Here is a 17940-nt window from a genome sequence, read left to right as displayed (position 1 = left end):
CTGTAGTGTCTGTACTTCAGATTAGCAGCTACAAAAGGCGTTTGTTCTCCATGTTAGGAGCGGCCTGCAAGTTCCGGCTGGCAGTAGCTCTAAAATGCCTGTGGGAGTGGTGAGCCCATCATAATAAAAGCCTATATGATGACAAGTGTACTGAAGCATCGGAAAATACTAGGGCGTTCTACACAAGCGACGTGCAATTCTTGTGATGCTGTGAGAAATGGGTGACCAGCAACCAAATACATCAAGATAGCGACCATCAGCGTAGTGACACTAACAGGGAAAGTGGAAGAAATTGTAGATTTTATGGTTGACAAAGATATATTGCTGGGAATCAGTGAGAACAAATGGAAACGAAAAGGTGAGAGGAAACTAAAGAAAGGATACACCTTATACTACAGTGGAGGAAGAGAAGCCAAAAATGTTGTAGGTCTCATAATTAGAAAAGACCTAAAGGAATACCTAGAATTGGTGGAAAACATAAATGACAGGTTGATTAAGGTCAGATTGAGACTTGAAACTGGTGTTACAGATATAATTCAAGGGTATGCTCCACAAACAGGAAATACAGATATGGAAGACCATATACGGGACAAACAGGTTGTGATCATAGGAGACATGAATGTCCAAGGAGGTCAGGAAAGAAAAGGAGATGAAAAGATTATAGGTCCATTTGGATATGGGGTGAGAAACAAGGCTGGAGATATGTTGGTAGACTTTTGTAGAAGAAATGAGCTGATCATTGGTAACACATGGTTTTGAAAGAAAAGCAGTCAGAAGATAGCAAGATGTAGTTGGGATAACAAAATCAAAACTCTGATAGATTACATTTTGGTCAAGAAAGGTAAGATTAGCAGCTACAAAAGGCATGTTGGTAGATTTTTTTAAATATTATTTTTTACAAGTTGCTTTATTTTTGCACAGACACAGATAGGTCTTACGGCGACGATGGGACAGGAAAGGGCTAGGAGTGAAAAGGAAGCAGCCGTGGCCTTAATTAAGGTACAGCCCTGGCATTTGCCTGGTGTGAAAATGTGAAACACAGAAAACCATCTTCGGGCTGCCGACAGTGGGGTTCGAACCCACTATCTCCCGAATACTGGATACTGGCTGCACTTAAGCAACTGCAGCTGTCGAGCTCGGTAATTGGTAGATGTAACAGCCCTCCCAAGAGAATCTTTTGAAGGAGATCACAGAGTTGTGATAGCTAAGTTAAAGATGGGAAAGATACAAAAGATGACTGAGATTAGGGTGTGGAGATTGCAGGAGAACGAAATAAATGAAGAGTTCCGGACACACATTAAAACAAGTATACCTGAGAAAGACTTCGGAAGGGTCGAAGAAGAATGGGCATACTTTAAAACAGTCATGGTTGAGTCTGCAGAAAAGACCTGTGGAAGAGTATCAGAAAGGAAGAAAGATCAAGAAATGCCCTGGTGGAATGACAGGGTAAAAGGTACAGTTAAAAGGAAGAAACAAGCTTGGAAAAAATGGCTGAGAAACAGAACAACAGAATGCAAAACAGAATACAGGCACTGCAAGAAGTAGTGCTCCAAGGTGGTTCAAGAAGAGCAAAAGAAATGCTGACAAAAATTCATTGAATCTCTGCAGGAAGATACAACCAGAAACAAAAAGATCTTCTTCCAGTGGGTTAAAAAGAAGAAAAACCAAGGTGAAGGTGCTAACTTCATTAAAAATGAACAGGAGGAATTGATGACACAGAAGCACGATATATTGCAGAGGTCGGGAAAATGCTTTGAACAGCTTTACAACATGCTAAGTACCTCGGTACAGGGAGAAATCGAAGAACCAGATTTAACGAGGTGTCCATGGCAGAGATTGAGTGGGCCACTAAAAGAATGAAACGAGGTAAGGCAGCTGGAATTGTCGAAGTCACCATAGAAATGATAAAAGCAGCAGTAGTTATCTACATTGGTTGTATAGACTCTTCAGAGTGATATTGTTGTGAGGGAGCTCTGCTATCATACTGTGGTATATATATGATTACCAATACCGTAGGGAGCTCTGAATACCAAATACTGTAGTGAGATAGCGTGCGATAAACAAATAGTATTTCCGAAATGATATAATATAGTATGGATAATAATAATATTAATAATAAATGATTAAACCATGGAAACACGCAGTAAGAAGGAGCTAGGCCGATAAGAAGACCAAAAATTAACAACATGAATAGAATATATTTAACAATCAAACATAGTAACAAGATAAATAAATCAAAGACAAATTTTAACAAGTGGTGAAAGATAAATATGTAAAACTTGAGAAAATCAGAAAAGTGTGCCACATTTACAAATAGAATTTCCGAAATGCATGTAAGAAAAGCCTATTGTACAAATACAAGTGTACAATGAATACATACAGAAACTGAGTAAGAAAAGTGGGAGCAAACCCTGAAAGAAAAAGATACAAAAGGGAAGTGGGATAAGGATCAGAACGGGGAAAGGATTTTCTTCACCGGGTATTCCTATGTTACGAGAACAGAAATTACAAATGGCATACATCTTAGAAGACAACTGAAGTGATTACAAATAATTTTATATTGTCCGTAGTGCAGTTCGTGTAGAAGTGCAGTCTTTCATATGAGCTTTTAAAATACAAGGTATTAAGTCGGCGGAAGAAAAGTTCAGCAGGCAAATGGCCCAGATGAAAAATTAATGTCCAAATAATGATAAATCTTGCTCACCAAATAGTTTGAAGATATACAGTCCAGGTGGAATTGACATAATAATATTTTGGTGCTCCACCACTCCGAGACGAAAGCAGACTCAAATGTGGAGCAGCGGAGTGGGAAATATATAGTGGTGTAGAAAAATCTAGAAAGGTGAGGAGACTACAAGCCAGCAAGTTCGAGAAGCATATCGCGTATCCAACAGGTGAGCACGCAGCGCACAGACAACGGAGAAGGCGAAGTGTAGAGAGGATGACGTCATAGTCACGTGAGGAATGGCGCAGGCAGAGCACAGATAAGCAGAGTAGTGGAATGCTTGATACGGCGAGGACAAGATCGAATAGAACAGCAGCATGCAAGGTAGGGAATACACGTTGTAAATTCGGCGATCGTAACAATATGGAGAGAAAAGACTGTTCCAAAAGAGTGGACAAAAGGGTTCATTATACCAGTTTTCAAGGAAGGAGACCGAAAGCAATGTGAAAATTACAGAGGGATGACACTGATACTTCATACAACTAAGATCCTTGAAAGTATCTTGGATAGACGAATAAGAGACAGGGTAGAGGGAAAATTGGCAGAACACCAGTATGGATTCAGAAGAGGCAGGTCCACATTTGATCCAATATTTACTATACTTCAAATGATGGAAAGATATTGGGAATATGGAAAGGACATGGTAGTAACGTTTCTAGATATTGGAAAAGCATATGACAGTGTCCCAAGGAATTTGGTATGGAAAACATTGACAGAGGCACAGATTGGGAATGAAACAATGCAGATGGTAATGGCATTGTATCAAAATTGCAAAAGCTGTGTTAGAACCAAAGTGAGTCAAACTGAATGGTTCAGAGTTGAAACAGGCTTAAGACAGGGAAGTGTATTGTCTCCCTTACTCTTAGTTATCATCATGGATAGAATTCTACATAATATCAAGGAGATGATGGACGAGCGAATTAAGTGTATGCTCTTTGCTGATGACATTGTAGTTTGGGGAGATAATGAAGAGGAAGTACAGACACAAGTTGATTTATGGAATGAGAATATAAGAAATTTTGGAATGAAGATTAGTACCGCGAAAAGTAAGACTTTCATCATGACAAGAGGTAACAGGAAATCCAAGGGACCAAGCTCGATAGCTGCAGTCGCTTAAGTGCGGCCAGTATCCAGTATTACCAATATAAATTTAATTTGTATTTACTCATTCAAACAAATATTTCAGATTCCCTATGAAAATCAACAACTGTATCATCAGTATCCAGTAATCGGGAAATAGTGGGTTCGAGCCCCACTGTCGGCAGCCCTGAAGATCGTTTTCCGTGGTTTCCCATTTTCACACCAGGCAAATGCCGGGGGTGTACCTTAATTAAGGCCATGGCCGCTTCCTTCCACTTCCTAGACCTTTCCTATCCCATCGTCGCCATAAGACTTATCTGTGTCGGTGCGTAAAGCAAATAGCCAAAAAAAAAAAGTCCAGGGGGGTGATAAAAATAGGAAATGAACCTCTTGGAGTAGAGTAAAATTTTAAAAATTTAGGCAGTGTGATATAACAAGAAGGAAATTTGGATGGAGAAATTGATTTAAGAATACAGCAGTCTGCAAGTTTCTATCAGTGTGTGAGAGACATTGTATGGAACAAAGATGTGCCAATGAAGTGCAAGAAGGTTTTATATTCATCCTATTATAAATCTATACTGACCTATGCTTCAGCAGCCTGGACATTAACTAAGCGGAACCGAAGTAAGATACAAGCAGCTGAAATGAAGTTTCTTGAGGAGCATACGGGGAAAGACAAGACAAGATAGAATACGAAATGAGGAAATAAGGAGAAGTGTGGGAGTGTGTAAACTTCAAGAAGAGATTAATATAGCAAAGCTAAAATGGTTTGGACACATGATAAGAATGCCAGGAGAGAGAATACCAAAGAGGACATTCATGGATACAGAGACAGGAAAGAGGCCTAGGGGACATCCTAGAATGAGATGGAGGAGATCTGTTGTGGACTGTATTGCAAATAGAGGAGTCGGTAGCAATAAAGTACTAGAAGGGGAATGGTGGAAAGATCGAGTAAGGTGGTACACTACCCTACCCAAAGAGAATTTGGAAAAGGGAATGTATGAAGAAGAAGAAGAATAAGAGTGTAAAGATGGCTAAGTATATGAAAGAGGATGAAATACGCAATGTTTTAACATTTAGTGATTCTTTAGAGAGTGATTTATCGCCCAATGACAGCAACGACTTTGGATCTTCTGACAACAGTGATATTTCTGTAAGTCCGTTGCCTAGGCAATGCCATGTGATGAATGTACTGTATCTCCAACACAGGTAGGAATAATTCCAAGTAGCTCTGATAGTGAATGCAAACTGGCAGATTTTCCCTCAGATTTTGTTAATAGTTCAAACAGTGATTGGAAGGAAGTTTCGAGTGACGTAGATAATCCGCCTAATACTGGCTTTGCTTATCATGAACTTCAAGGACCAAAACATGTGCTCCCGCAAAATTCTACATCTTTGGCTTATTTCTACATATTTTTTTACCATCTCCCTTCTGAAATTATTTGTAGTTGGAACCAATAGATATGCAAATAATTTTGTCCAGACCCATACCAACCTGTCACCTTCTTGTGAAGTCAATTGACAGCATGCAAAGAGCAAGAACATGTTTGTTTGATTCAGAGCAGTGTAATGATATTTCGTTCGTGGATAAATTTGGTAACCACTGGAACTGAAGAATTTGACGGTTAAAATGGCTAGCTAGCATGGTCATTACGTAACCGGCAGCATAGCAGCTCGCCCCGTAAGGTTATTGACAGCAAGCGAGGACATATTTAATGTTTGGTTGAGACCAATGTAATGTCATTTTAATTTGTGGATAAATTTGGTAAGAAGTTGAAACTGAAGAATTGGACGGTTAAAATAGCTGGCATGGTCGGATTAAGAGGAGGAAATTCCGATTTATGTGAGAGGTCTCAGAAATATAGTAGACGTAAGGAAAGGAGAAATTTTCAAGAAGAGAGCAGAAAATATTTTAAGTTCAACATAGTTACTAACTAAATAGGTTTATTTATTTTACAAATTGAAAATTATTCTGTTATAAAGTATTTTACTAAAGTAAAGGTAAATTTAGACACAAAGAAACATTTTATTTCTTTTTTAGATGTAAATAAGGACTGAGTTCCAAGAGCAGAGCAGATTTTAAAATTTTAGCCTATGGTGACTAATTTAATAGATTTTATTAATTTATGATTTGAAATTTTCTATTTTAAAGTTTGTAATAAATGACATAGTAAGTAACGTTGAAGCACAAAGAAATATTTTAACAATTTCAAGATTTATATATAATTGTTCTGTTGATATGTATATTTGGATATTTATACTAATGTACCAAATCCAAAGATTAGTTAATTTCCTGTGTTTATGTCGTGACTTCCCTTCCCCATTGTGCGCTTGCATACTGGGTCTGTTTTAAGACAGTTGGTGCTATTTTTTAAGTTTAGGTTATAGGTTAATGTTTATGGATCCCATTTTTAATTAGGTCTTGCCAGTTTTGTAAAATTTGTATGTAATGCATTGTTTATTGTAACTTTGTCTATGTATATTTTTCTTATTTTTGGCTGATGATGATGCACACCAGCATCGAAACCGGTACCGAGTATAATAAAATGTTATAATTTTTCTTATAACATTATATGGTATTGAATAGGTGGACCTCTCTTGTTTCCATTAGATACTGGGTCTGTCACAGAATTTCATGTAGTGATAGTAATGGTCAACACTGTGCTGCTTATGGGCTGTTGCCGTCTTTTGGTAGCAGTGTTCGATGATTAGTATCGCTACATATTATCTCCACTGCAGATACCTTACTGGAGCAGGTTGACCACTATTTATATCTATGAAGTAGGCTATGCTTTCAAAAGATGCTAACTGCTTACAAGATGTGGATGGGAGAATTAGTGCTGCCTACTCAGCATTTGGACGTTTATCCCATCGTGTCTTCATGAATAAGGACCTTGCAGAACATACCAACATCATGGTTTACTATGCTATTGTTACATCAACACTGGTTTACTGTTGTGAAACTTGAACCCTCTCCTGCCAGGATCTCTAAAAACTAGAACGTTTCCATCTGCAAAATCTTAGATCCATCTTGAACATCAAATGGTAGGACCGTATCTCGAACCTTGCAGTTCTTGTAAAAGTGCATACTATAAGCATTGACACTATCACTTTTGTCCACCGTCTCCGATGGTTAGGGCACGTCGGTCGCTTCCTTGTCAACTACTGTATATTGAACTCTGCTCTGTCGAAAGACCTTGTGGAGCCCCTTTGAGGCGTTTCAAGGATCAGCTTCAGCATACTATGATAAGAACTGTAATTAACACTCAATCCTGGGATATATTTGCTGAAAATTGTAAAATTTAGTGCCAATACTATTTCTAAATCAGTTACTTTGTTTGAAGAGACTAAGCTACAAGCACGGAAGCTCCATCAAGCTCAACCCTACCCTCCCCCAGCCATTCCATGTGATTAGTGTGGATGTATATTTCTTGGCAAGATTGGACTAAGGTCATATGAAACATATTCACAAAGCATCGTGAGTGTGAAAATATAAACTGCTGAAGAATATGTTTACTCGGACACAAGTTGCAGCAGACGACTATAGTAACTTCGTATTGCCTCTGCTGTTTTCATCCAATTTATGTGCAAAAATCTTCCAGTACTTTGTCTTCTCTTCTTGCACTATCCTCTTGACCTTCAGCTTCTTCTCAATACACCTGTTCAAGGTCTTTGGTCTGTGCCTCATACCTTACGGGTCCCAATTTTATATTTTCTCATTATCTTTCCTTATGCGATGGATTCCATTCTCTTGAGGCTGCTCTCTTCATTTTTCAGACCACCATATTTTCTTCTCCCTCACTTTCATACCTTTTTCCCCACAGATTTCAGTTTTCAGGCTGGCCAATTCTTCATCTCGGGATAACGGAATTCTTATCCATTATCTACTGAGCTCGATAGTTGCATTCGCTTAAGTGCGGCCAGTATTTGGGAGATAGTGGATTCGAACCCCACTGTCGGCAGCCCTGGTTTTCCGTGGTTTCCCATTTTCACACCAGGCAAATGCTGGGGCTGAACCTTAATTAAGGCCACGGCTACTTCCTTCCCAACCCTAGTCATTTCCTGCCCCATCATCGCCATAAGACCTATCTGTGTCGGTGCGACATGAAGCAGCTTGCCAAAAAAAAAAAGTTAACTATCTTGTTTGATTTTTGAAGTTCCCAAGTGTTGATCTTTGGCATCTTCCTGATTGGTATTTTTGGTATGTGAAAGTCTCAGATCTGTTACTAATGACCAGTGGTCATTGTCAAAGCTCTTGTTAGGTATTACTTTGACATCTGCCACAAGCCTTATTCATCTTTGATGACATAATGTATTTCAGTCGAATTTGTCCGTCCCAACTGTACAGGAGAAATTCACCTTCTTTGTACCCATGTGGTTCCATCATCTTCTCATATCCAGTTGTCTGCCCTGATCTGTGTATTCAGGCCTCTTACATGTAGTTCTATCTTCATAGATAGCCTTTAGGTTTTATCGTCCTTGTTGCACCTAGTCCATGGTGCATACACCTTGCCAGTATTAGCTTTTCCTTGCTGTTGGGGCTTTTAAAACAACAGTCATTGTGTGCAGTTTTTGTGTATCTGTAAGAGTTGAGTTGTCTTTTGTCATTCTTGAGATCTAATGGGACATTTCAATACAAAAGTGGGAAAAGATGTTTGTAAGGACATAATTGGCAATTATGGCTTGGGTGAGAGAAGTGATTGCTGGGACAGGTTTGTTCAGTTTTGTCAAAAGGAAGCTTTGTTGTGGCAGATACCTTTTATAAGTTACCAGCACGGAGATTGTGCACCTAGAAATCAAATGCTGAAACTGAGTCAAGATTGTGAGGAATCAGATTGATTACATCTTGATTAAAAAAATATTCAGGAACTGCATTAAGTCAGTGAGGACGTATCCTGGTGCTGATGTTTCAATGGATTAAGCTGAGATTGAGGAAGATCAAAAAAATGTTTCAGTCCTAGATTTGATATTGCTGAACACAGACACAAACCTTAGGAGAACAGTACTGAAAGACCTAAGTGAACAGCTATCCAACCAGACTGAAATGCGGAAGAACATTGAAACCATTTGGAGTCGATTCAAAGCAACTGTACTGAATACAAGAAATCTTCATGCAGTACAAGACAAACAAGATAGAAAAAATACTTGGATGCCTGACGAAATCCTTGATTTGATGGACCAACCGAGGATGGTAAAGAACAGGAACTGGGATGAGTATAAAAAAACTCCAGACCAAAATCCGCCAAATGGTTAGAAGGGCAAAAAATTGAACAGCTGGGTAATTAGTGTAAGGACAAAGAAGAATGTGTGAATCTAAGCATGACACTTTCAACGTGCACTAAAGGGTTAAAGAAGCTGCAGGGTTACATACCAGGAGGAAAAATGGACTGTTATGTAACAATTAAGAGAAGATCATTAAACATGAAGAAAAACTGAACAGCTGGAAAGTCTATGGGACTGATCTTTTCCATGATAATAGGGGACCATGTCCTTCTGTTTGTGATACAGATGGACCATTAATAACTCTCCAGAAAGTAGAATATGCCCCTGAGAACTGCAAAAACAGAAAAACACCTAGACCTGGTGGTATACCTGTAGAAATATTAAAAAATTTCAAGAAGACCAATCACTGGATATCCTGATAGAGTTGTTCAGTCTGGTATACACCAATGGATCAATCTCTTCTGACTGGTTCACATCAACTTTCATCCCTATTCTGCTGGGATGAGTGGCGCAGATGGTTGAGGCGTTGGCCTTCTGACCCCAGCATGGCAGGTTCAATCCTGGCTCAGTATGGTGGTATTTGAAGGTGCTCAACTAAGTCATCCTTTTGTTGGTAGATTTATTGGCATGAAAAAGAACTCCTGCATGACTAAATACCGGCACCTCGGCGTCTCCAAAAACCATAAAAGTAGTTAGTGGAACCTAAAGCAAGTAACATTATTTATCATCCCTATTCCAAAGAAAAGAATGGCTAAATCTTATGGAGATTACAGAATCGTAAACCTAATGAACGTTGTTTTCAAAATACTGTATTTCCAAAAGTAATACATGCAAGGTTATAGGCTACAGCAAATGTGAATCCTACATGAGTAGCACCCAGATTGGTTTCCAAAATGCGTTTGACACCGGAGAGGCATTGCTGGGGATGCAGGTTTTGCACGATGATGCATAGAAATGTCTGTGTATGTATATCCTTGTTTTATCGACTTTGAAAAAGCTTGGAATAATAACTATAAGTTAATTAATCAACTTATTGTTATTATTCCAATCAAATGTCATCAGTACGGATCAAAATTATATTATCACATGTAATTTGAAAAAGCTTTTGACCATTTGAAGCATGAAACATTGCTCCATATCCTACGTGATATTAGCATGGAGGGTAGAGATATCCAAATTATTGTCAACCTGTATTTGAATCAGACCACATCAGTTGAGGTTGACAGCACAAACATCTGTACTATCTCCACTCTTCTTCAATATATACTCTGAAAGGGTATTTTCTGAAGCACTAGAGGAAAACATGAGGGCATTGTTTTTAATGGGATCACAATAAATAATGTGCGATATGCAGACGATACTGTTCTGCTTGCAATAAGAGCTGAAGATCTGCAGACAGTACTAAACTGTGTGGTCTGACACATTGCTGCAGCAGGTCTGTGTTTAAACACAAAAAAGACTAAAGTAATGGTCATAAGCGAACATGTCATACAGCCTGTTAACTTGACAGTAGCTGGTACATCACTGGAGCAAGTCCAATGCTTTAAGAATCTCAGACGCATACTGGAACAATGCTGTTGAAATTAAGTCCCTGATTGAACAGGCAGGAACTGCATTCAAGAGAATGAGCAAACTTCTGTGTAACAGGGATTTTAACATCAATCTCTCTCTCAGCTTACTTCGGTGTTATGTATTTTGTCTTACTTTATGTTACCAACACTTGGACCCTAACACGGAACACCACCGAAAAAACTTTGATCCTTTGAGACGTGGTGCTACCGACGCCTGCTCAGGATATCATGGGTTGCTAGAATAGACAACACTGAAGTACTCCAATGTATGAGCAAAGAGCTACAGGTCATACACAACATCAAAAAGAAGAAACTTGAGTACTTTGGCCATATCATTTGAAGTGATAAATATAGAATCCTTCACCTTATCTTAACAGGGTAAAGTTGAAAGAAGGAGAATATCTTGGCTACAGAATCTACAAGAATGGTATAGGCTCAGTGCCCCCATTCTTTTCCGAGTTGCTGAGAACAAGAACTTATTTCAGTGCCTCACGTAAAATAACCTTTATGCATGTTTGTATGTACATCTACCCCTTGGGCCCATTTCTTTACACGGGGTAGGGGATGAGGCGAGATGAATTTATATGACATGTTTTATGGCTGGATGTCCGTGATGCCAACCTCAGTTGAGGAGCTAAATGAATGATGAAATGAATGATGGTGAATGAAATTGGGCAAGGCGGTAGAAAGAATCGGCTTTGGCCTATGATTAGGAACTGTCCTGGTGATCATATGTTAATTGCGCAAAGAAACAGGGAAGTGAAAGTTATTACTTGGTTGTTGTTCATTCCGCTTGTAGTAGTACATTTGCATGGGCTAGGAGAGAGTTGCTGCCTCATTGCTCTCCTCTGCTCCATTTACTGTCTGGGTTGCACCAGAATGATTGCAGTGAAACTTGATAGGACATCACTACACACCTGCTGCTGTTACATAGGCTCTCATCAGCATAACAAAATGAAAGATTCCAGACAGGAAATGTAACATTTTTTTCATTTCTGCTAATAAAAGATGCATGCGCATTTATACCGGGTGGTCCACCAGCCCCTTGCGATCCAGTTTTATGCATCCCTTCACATTTATTGCAATTCTGAAAGACATCAGTCCCTCTCCTTAAACTGGCGTAATATAATGAGATGTGTGCTTACGGGCTAGAAGACAGCAGGAATCCTCAGTGCCACTATTAATTCATTATGGGTACCTCGAATGAACTCATAAAACAGATACGCAGAACACATACTTTAAAACAGGAGGTGAATGCACAGACCGGGAGCACGGTACTGTATAGGCTGGGAAGTGGGTGCCGTAGGTCAAGAGTCGCAGTAGCTCACATGGCAGGCGGGTGGGGAGATATGTGATGGTAGACGGTGCTCGAGGTAGGAGGTTCGAATCCCACATAAGAATTTTTTTTACAGCCAGTTGCCTGGGATGTGGTAAGGTTGCATACTTGATAGCTTCCAAGGACTGATTTGTTTATTTGACCCTGTAAGAAAAAACGTATGTATTGTTGTATTGGGTACGGTGCTGGATTGGACGAGGATGAGATGATGGTCTGTGGCCAGTTAGCTACGTCGTACATTCCAAGCTTCGTAGACGCCAGGTAGGGCAAAGTATGCTCCATTAGAACAGTAAAAACATGTGATGGCAGGTAAGTACGTAGCTGTGCGAACTCCCCTCCTTTGAAACAATTCACGACACAAAGTGTATTCACTGCCTCGAGATGCATACCAGGCACAACACCTGTACCAAGAACACTATCCGGATAGACGACAACCGACAGGCATGACATTTCGGAGTGTGAAAAGATGCCTGCGGGATACTGCATGCATCCCTGGAAAGGACACAGCCTCTTCGACATCATCCCTTGACATCTGCTGACAATGAAGAGGTCGTTTTTGACCCTATCCGGCGTAACCCTCATACTAACACATGGGCCATTGCCATTGCACAGGAGACGAACATCTGCCGAGCGTCTGCCATGCGGATATTGTATACTCACCGGTTTCACCTGTACCATCTGCAGTTGCATCAGGAGCTCCATGGTCATGATTCTGATGCCCGGGTAGCATTCTGTCAATGGATCCTACACCATGTGGACACTGATTCTGCTTTTCTAGCGACTCTCTTATTTATGGACGAAGCACGATTCCACAACAATGAAACCGGTAATCGCCATAATATGCATTACTGGAGTGTGGATAATCCCCATTGAGTGCGACAGACAGCTTTTCAGGTACAGTGGGGCGTGAATGATCTGGAATTATGGGTGTTCACCTCATCAGCCCCCATTTCTTTGAGGGCCATCTGACCAGCCAACGCTATCTGCGATTTCTCCAAGATGAACTGCTACCATTTTTGGAACACTCCTTGACCGCTGCAGGATATGGTCTCAACATGACGGAGCTCCACCACACATGGTGGTGGTCATCCAGAACCACCTCCATGCGACATATCCTGATAAACGGATAGGAGGTGGAGGACCTATCCCATGGCCCATGAGATCACCCGATCTTACGCCCCTAGGTCTTTCTTCTATGGGGCCATGTAAAACAACTGGTATATGTACGGGAACCTGCCAGTCCTTGTCACCTTAGACAGCTCATCATCGAGGCATGCCGATCCGTTTCACCAGAGATGTTGCAACGTGCCATATGGTCCTTACAACATCGCTCGCAGCTCTGTATCGACCACGGAGATCGTCAGTTCGAGCAGGTGCTACATTAAACGACGTGGATAACTGAAATCCTGTCACATGTTTCCTAGTCTCTATCAACCCAGCTCCATACCAATGGCCCTTTTCAGGGCCAAATAAACAAATCAGTCTGCGAAAAGTACCGGTATTAACTATGCAACCTTGCCGCATCCCAGGCAACTGGCTTAAAAAAAAATTCTTGCATGGGACTCGAACCTTCTAACCCTCGAGCACCGTCAACTATCACACTATCACCGTGCGCTAGCCATGTGAGCTAGTGTGACACTTGACCTACGGCGCCCATTTCCCAGCCTATACTGGCCACAGACCATCATCTCCACATCCTCGTCCAACCTAGCACCATACTCAATGCAACAATACATACGATCTTTTACAGGGCCAAATAAACAAATCAGTCCTTAGAAGCTATCAAGTATGTAACCTTACCACATCCCAGGTAACTGGCTGTTAAAAAATTCTTACCGAGCTTGATAGCTGCAGTCGCTTAAGTGCGGCCAGTATCCAGTATTCGGGAGATAGTAGGTTCGAACCCCACTGTCAGCAGCCCTGAAAATGGTTTTCTGTGGTTTCCCATTTTCACACCAGGCAAATGCTGGGGCTGTACCTTAATTAAGGCCACGGCCGCTTCCTTCCCACTCCTAGCCCTTTCCTGTCCCATCGTCGCCATAAGACCTATTTGTGTCGGTGCGACGTAAAGCAACTAGCAAAAAAAATCATTCTTATGTGGGATTCGAAGCTCGTACCTCGAGCACTGTCCACTCACTGTCACATATCTCCCAGCCTATACAGTACCGTGCTCCCGGTCTGTGCATGTTCTGCATATCTGTACTCGTTTTACGAGTTCATTCGAGGTACCCATAATGAATTAATAGTGGAGCTTATGATTCCTGCTGTCTTCTAGCTCGTAAAGACATCTCGTTATATTACCCCGGTTTAGGGGAGGGACTGATGTCTTTCAGAATTGTAGTAAATGTGAAGGAATGGATAAAACTGGATCGCAAGGGGCTGGTGGACCACCTGGTATATAGATGACGCAAGATTTCTTTCTGCTTAATATTTTAGCTTCCATTATAAATGATACAGATTTATTGAAATCCTGATTATTTGAAATATTGTACTTATTAGGGAAGTAGGTTTGTAGTGCATGAAATTCTGTTCATGTTTTCAAAATCTCATTTTTGGTATAAAGTATTTTATGTAAATTTGAAAGAGAACTATCATGGAACTGTGCATACGGAAGTTCATCCTACACCTTTGTCAGCTAACTACTCCAATCCACCCAGCTATTTTTCATTTATTAATTATAATACTTGTTAATTTTACAAAAAAAGAAAATTACCACCATTCAGTTTAGGATATGTTAATCATTCACCCAAGTGTTATTGAAAACTGTTTGATCTAACTCAAATAGTTCCCACGTTACTAAGAGTAATCCTATCTGTGACTGACAGAAGTGGGTTAATCATTGCGATTGTTTGGTGTTCCAGCTGTTGTTAGCTGGTGAAATGCATGCAGTTATACCTCTGCGGAACTGTCCACACCTGGACAGAGTAGAAGATGTTCCTGCTATTGGAATAGACTGTAAAACTCCATGTCTGGAATGTGGGTCAGTTGCCGAGAACTGGGTGTGCCTGATCTGTTACACTGTGAGTAGTGCATATTCTATATCTTGTAAAGTATTGTGATCTACTATACCGGTATTGACTGCAGTGAAGATACGTTATTTATAAAACATAGAGGCCCATTCACAATGAAAATTAGACATATACTTAACAAAAACAGAGAAGCTTGCAGGCAGATTATTTATTGGGAACAGTCTCAGTATTGAAACATATCACATTAACCTTTCAAGTGGTAATGACTGAATAAATAATTATAGCCACATGGCTTCTTAAGTGGTCATGACAGAATATATTGCCATCACATTGTAAATGGCTTTCAGGAGTGGGTATGGTGACTTATTCTGTCATAGAAACAGAGGATGCGTTTCATTGTGCGTATATGTTAATTTTTAACTTAGCCCACAGCAGTGCTCTCCTAAAGTCATGTGACCAAGCAAAATGTATTTGTCCTGCTAGGCTGCTGAGAGTGGCAGAGTGAGCATAATGGCAGGTGCAAGCAGAGCTCGAAAACATCTGTGGGAAGAACTGTCTTGATGTATTACATTGTGGCAATTTAGAGAGTGACATCATCTGACATCTGAGTACAGTATGATTGGTGATGGACATGAGTGAGGCTTCACAGTAATCAAGTGATTTGAAGGTGTTATATAGCAGTGAAAGTAATAAAAAAATTGTGTAAATGTTACATTTGTATTTATTTATTTTTTGTTAGGGGCTTTACGTTGCGCCGACACAGATAGGTCTTATGGCGACGATGGGATAGGAAAGGCCTAGGAGTTAGAAGGAAGCGGCCGTGGCCTTAATTAAGGTACAGCTCCAGCATTTGCCTGGTGTGAAAATGGGAAACAATGGAAAACCATTTTCAGGGCTGCCGATAGTGGGATTCGAACCTACTATCTCCCGGATGCAAGCCCACAGCCGTGCACCTCTACGCGCACGGCCAACTCGCCCGGTGCACACATTTGTATTTATGAATCAATATACCCACACTTTTTTGTCTGTATTGATCTTCTTTTTCTTCCAAATTTGCATTGTAAAGAAAATGAGTCGCCGAAACAACAGAGTTGGAAGCCCAACTGGGCACTACCAGTGCTACCAACATAGACCGACTCGTGAAGTGCACGCTGGACGACTTCATTAACTCAGACAGCTTCCTTGAAAAAATTGTGCAGGCCATTTCGACCTGCATAACAAACGTGGTCATAAAAGAACTTGAAAAAATTTTAAAATTTAATATCGAAGTGTTGTTAGAGTTAACTGAAAAACTTCATAGGAAGGAGGCAGAAATCCACAAACTGAAGGAGGATATGGACGCCAAATGCGATTCATCGGAGCAGTATAGCAGGAGAAATAATGTAAGAATTTTTGGCATCCCCGAAAGTTTGAACGAAAACTGTGATGAACTAGTGCTCAGCGTGTGCAAAGCAGTAGGTGCAGATGCGAGACTTAATGACATCGATAGGTGTCACAGTGTAGGACCTCGATCTTCAGGGAAAACACGACCTATCCTAGTGAAATTTGTGTGTTATCACTCATGGCAGGACGAGGAAAAGGCTCATCCAGAACACTCCATGAAGATCTTATGGCTATCAGAATGTCCATCTTGAAGACAACAATCCAGTGTTCTGGTCTTACAAACACTTGGACTGACTCAAGAGACATCGTAATCAAGAAGACTGACAGGATGAAATTAAGAGTTTGCCAGTTAAAGGAACTTCCTATGGCATAAGCTTCTGTTGCAGTGCTGCCTTAACACTTGACAATTGACAATGTGAATCCACTCCCATCCTCTACCGTAAGTCACAGCTGAGAAGCTATCTTTTTAAGTAACTTTATCATCTGTCTATTCACCTATCTATTCATTTACCGTATTTATTTTTATCTATTCATCTAAATATCTATTCGCTTATCTGTCTTCTTATCCTACCACCTGTTGATCTACTTACTCTTTAATCAATTCCCTAACTGGTTCTAATTTAAATCAGGCCTCCGTATTTCATCGACATAGATCTAACATCAACACTACATAGAATAAGCCCCTACCCAAGTTATTCTGCACGCCTAAGCTACTGTTGCACGTTAGCACTATTATTATTATTATTATTATTATTATTATTATTATTATTATTATTATTATTATTATTATTATTATTATTATTGACAATTTGGCTGTTTAAAATAAGTTATTTGCTCACTATTCATTGGATGTAGTTACTTGCTGTGTTCTAGTTAGTTTCATTTTAGCAATTGGCAATGCATACAACAAACAGCCGTAATCCCTCTGACCATAGCAATACTTTTCCTTGTCACACTTCCTCTTCCCCACCCATTCCTTCAACCTGTCTACCTGCTAGTCCATTGACCCGAACCCCACCCCTTGAAGCTACAATGAACATTCTCCAGTCAGCCCTAAATAGACATAAAAGCACACTTCACATATCATCTTAATGGCCAGAGTTTAGTTTCTCAAACTCGTGTAGATGAACTAAAAGTAATTTTCATTCCACTGTCCTTTGATATACTCTTATGCAGTGAAAGTTGGTTGAAAGTCAAACAACAGGCTAAGAATCTGTAATTACCTGGCTACTGCCTTCTGAGGAATGACAGACTTGGTAAAGGGGGCGGTCGGGTCTGTGCTTTTGTCTCTTCGCATTTGAAACCTCAAATTATCTGTCAGTCTCCTCAACAGTATGAGCGAAACCCGAGTACACTGTTCATAGAGATACAGGTCTCTACTGTTAGGTGCTTTGAAGGTGTTGTATAAAAACCGCCTAAAGCTCACCGTCTGAATGACTTGGAGACTGATCTTAACAGATTGTTACCTATGTGCGAACATTTTATAATGTTGGGAGACCTCAAAACAAAAACCTTCTAGATCCAGATTCTTCCTAAACCACCCATCTATTGAATACGTTTCAGGCATGTAGTATGGCGATCCTCCTATTTTCTCCCACTGACCACACTAAAACTTCACACAAACTACTGGACCTAATACAGTGGAACCTCGAT

General features: G+C 40.2%; 1 protein-coding gene across 8 annotated transcripts in view; it reads left to right on the top strand.

Moving 5' to 3' along the window:
- The window catches only part of HDAC6 (histone deacetylase 6), a 458923-nt gene that overhangs the window by 375824 nt on the left and 65159 nt on the right, over window positions 1–17940 (top strand). For all 8 annotated transcript variants that reach the window (XM_067152102.2, XM_067152103.2, XM_067152104.2 and 5 more), the window contains one exon: window positions 14797–14955. In XM_067152102.2, coding sequence (XP_067008203.1) covers window positions 14797–14955 — 159 coding nt within the window. The remainder of the gene's footprint in view (window positions 1–14796; window positions 14956–17940) is intronic.

This window comes from Anabrus simplex, chromosome 8 (assembly GCF_040414725.1).
Source record: "Anabrus simplex isolate iqAnaSimp1 chromosome 8, ASM4041472v1, whole genome shotgun sequence".
Lineage (NCBI taxonomy): Eukaryota > Metazoa > Arthropoda > Insecta > Orthoptera > Tettigoniidae > Anabrus > Anabrus simplex.
This window is presented reverse-complemented; position numbering and strand designations above follow the sequence as displayed.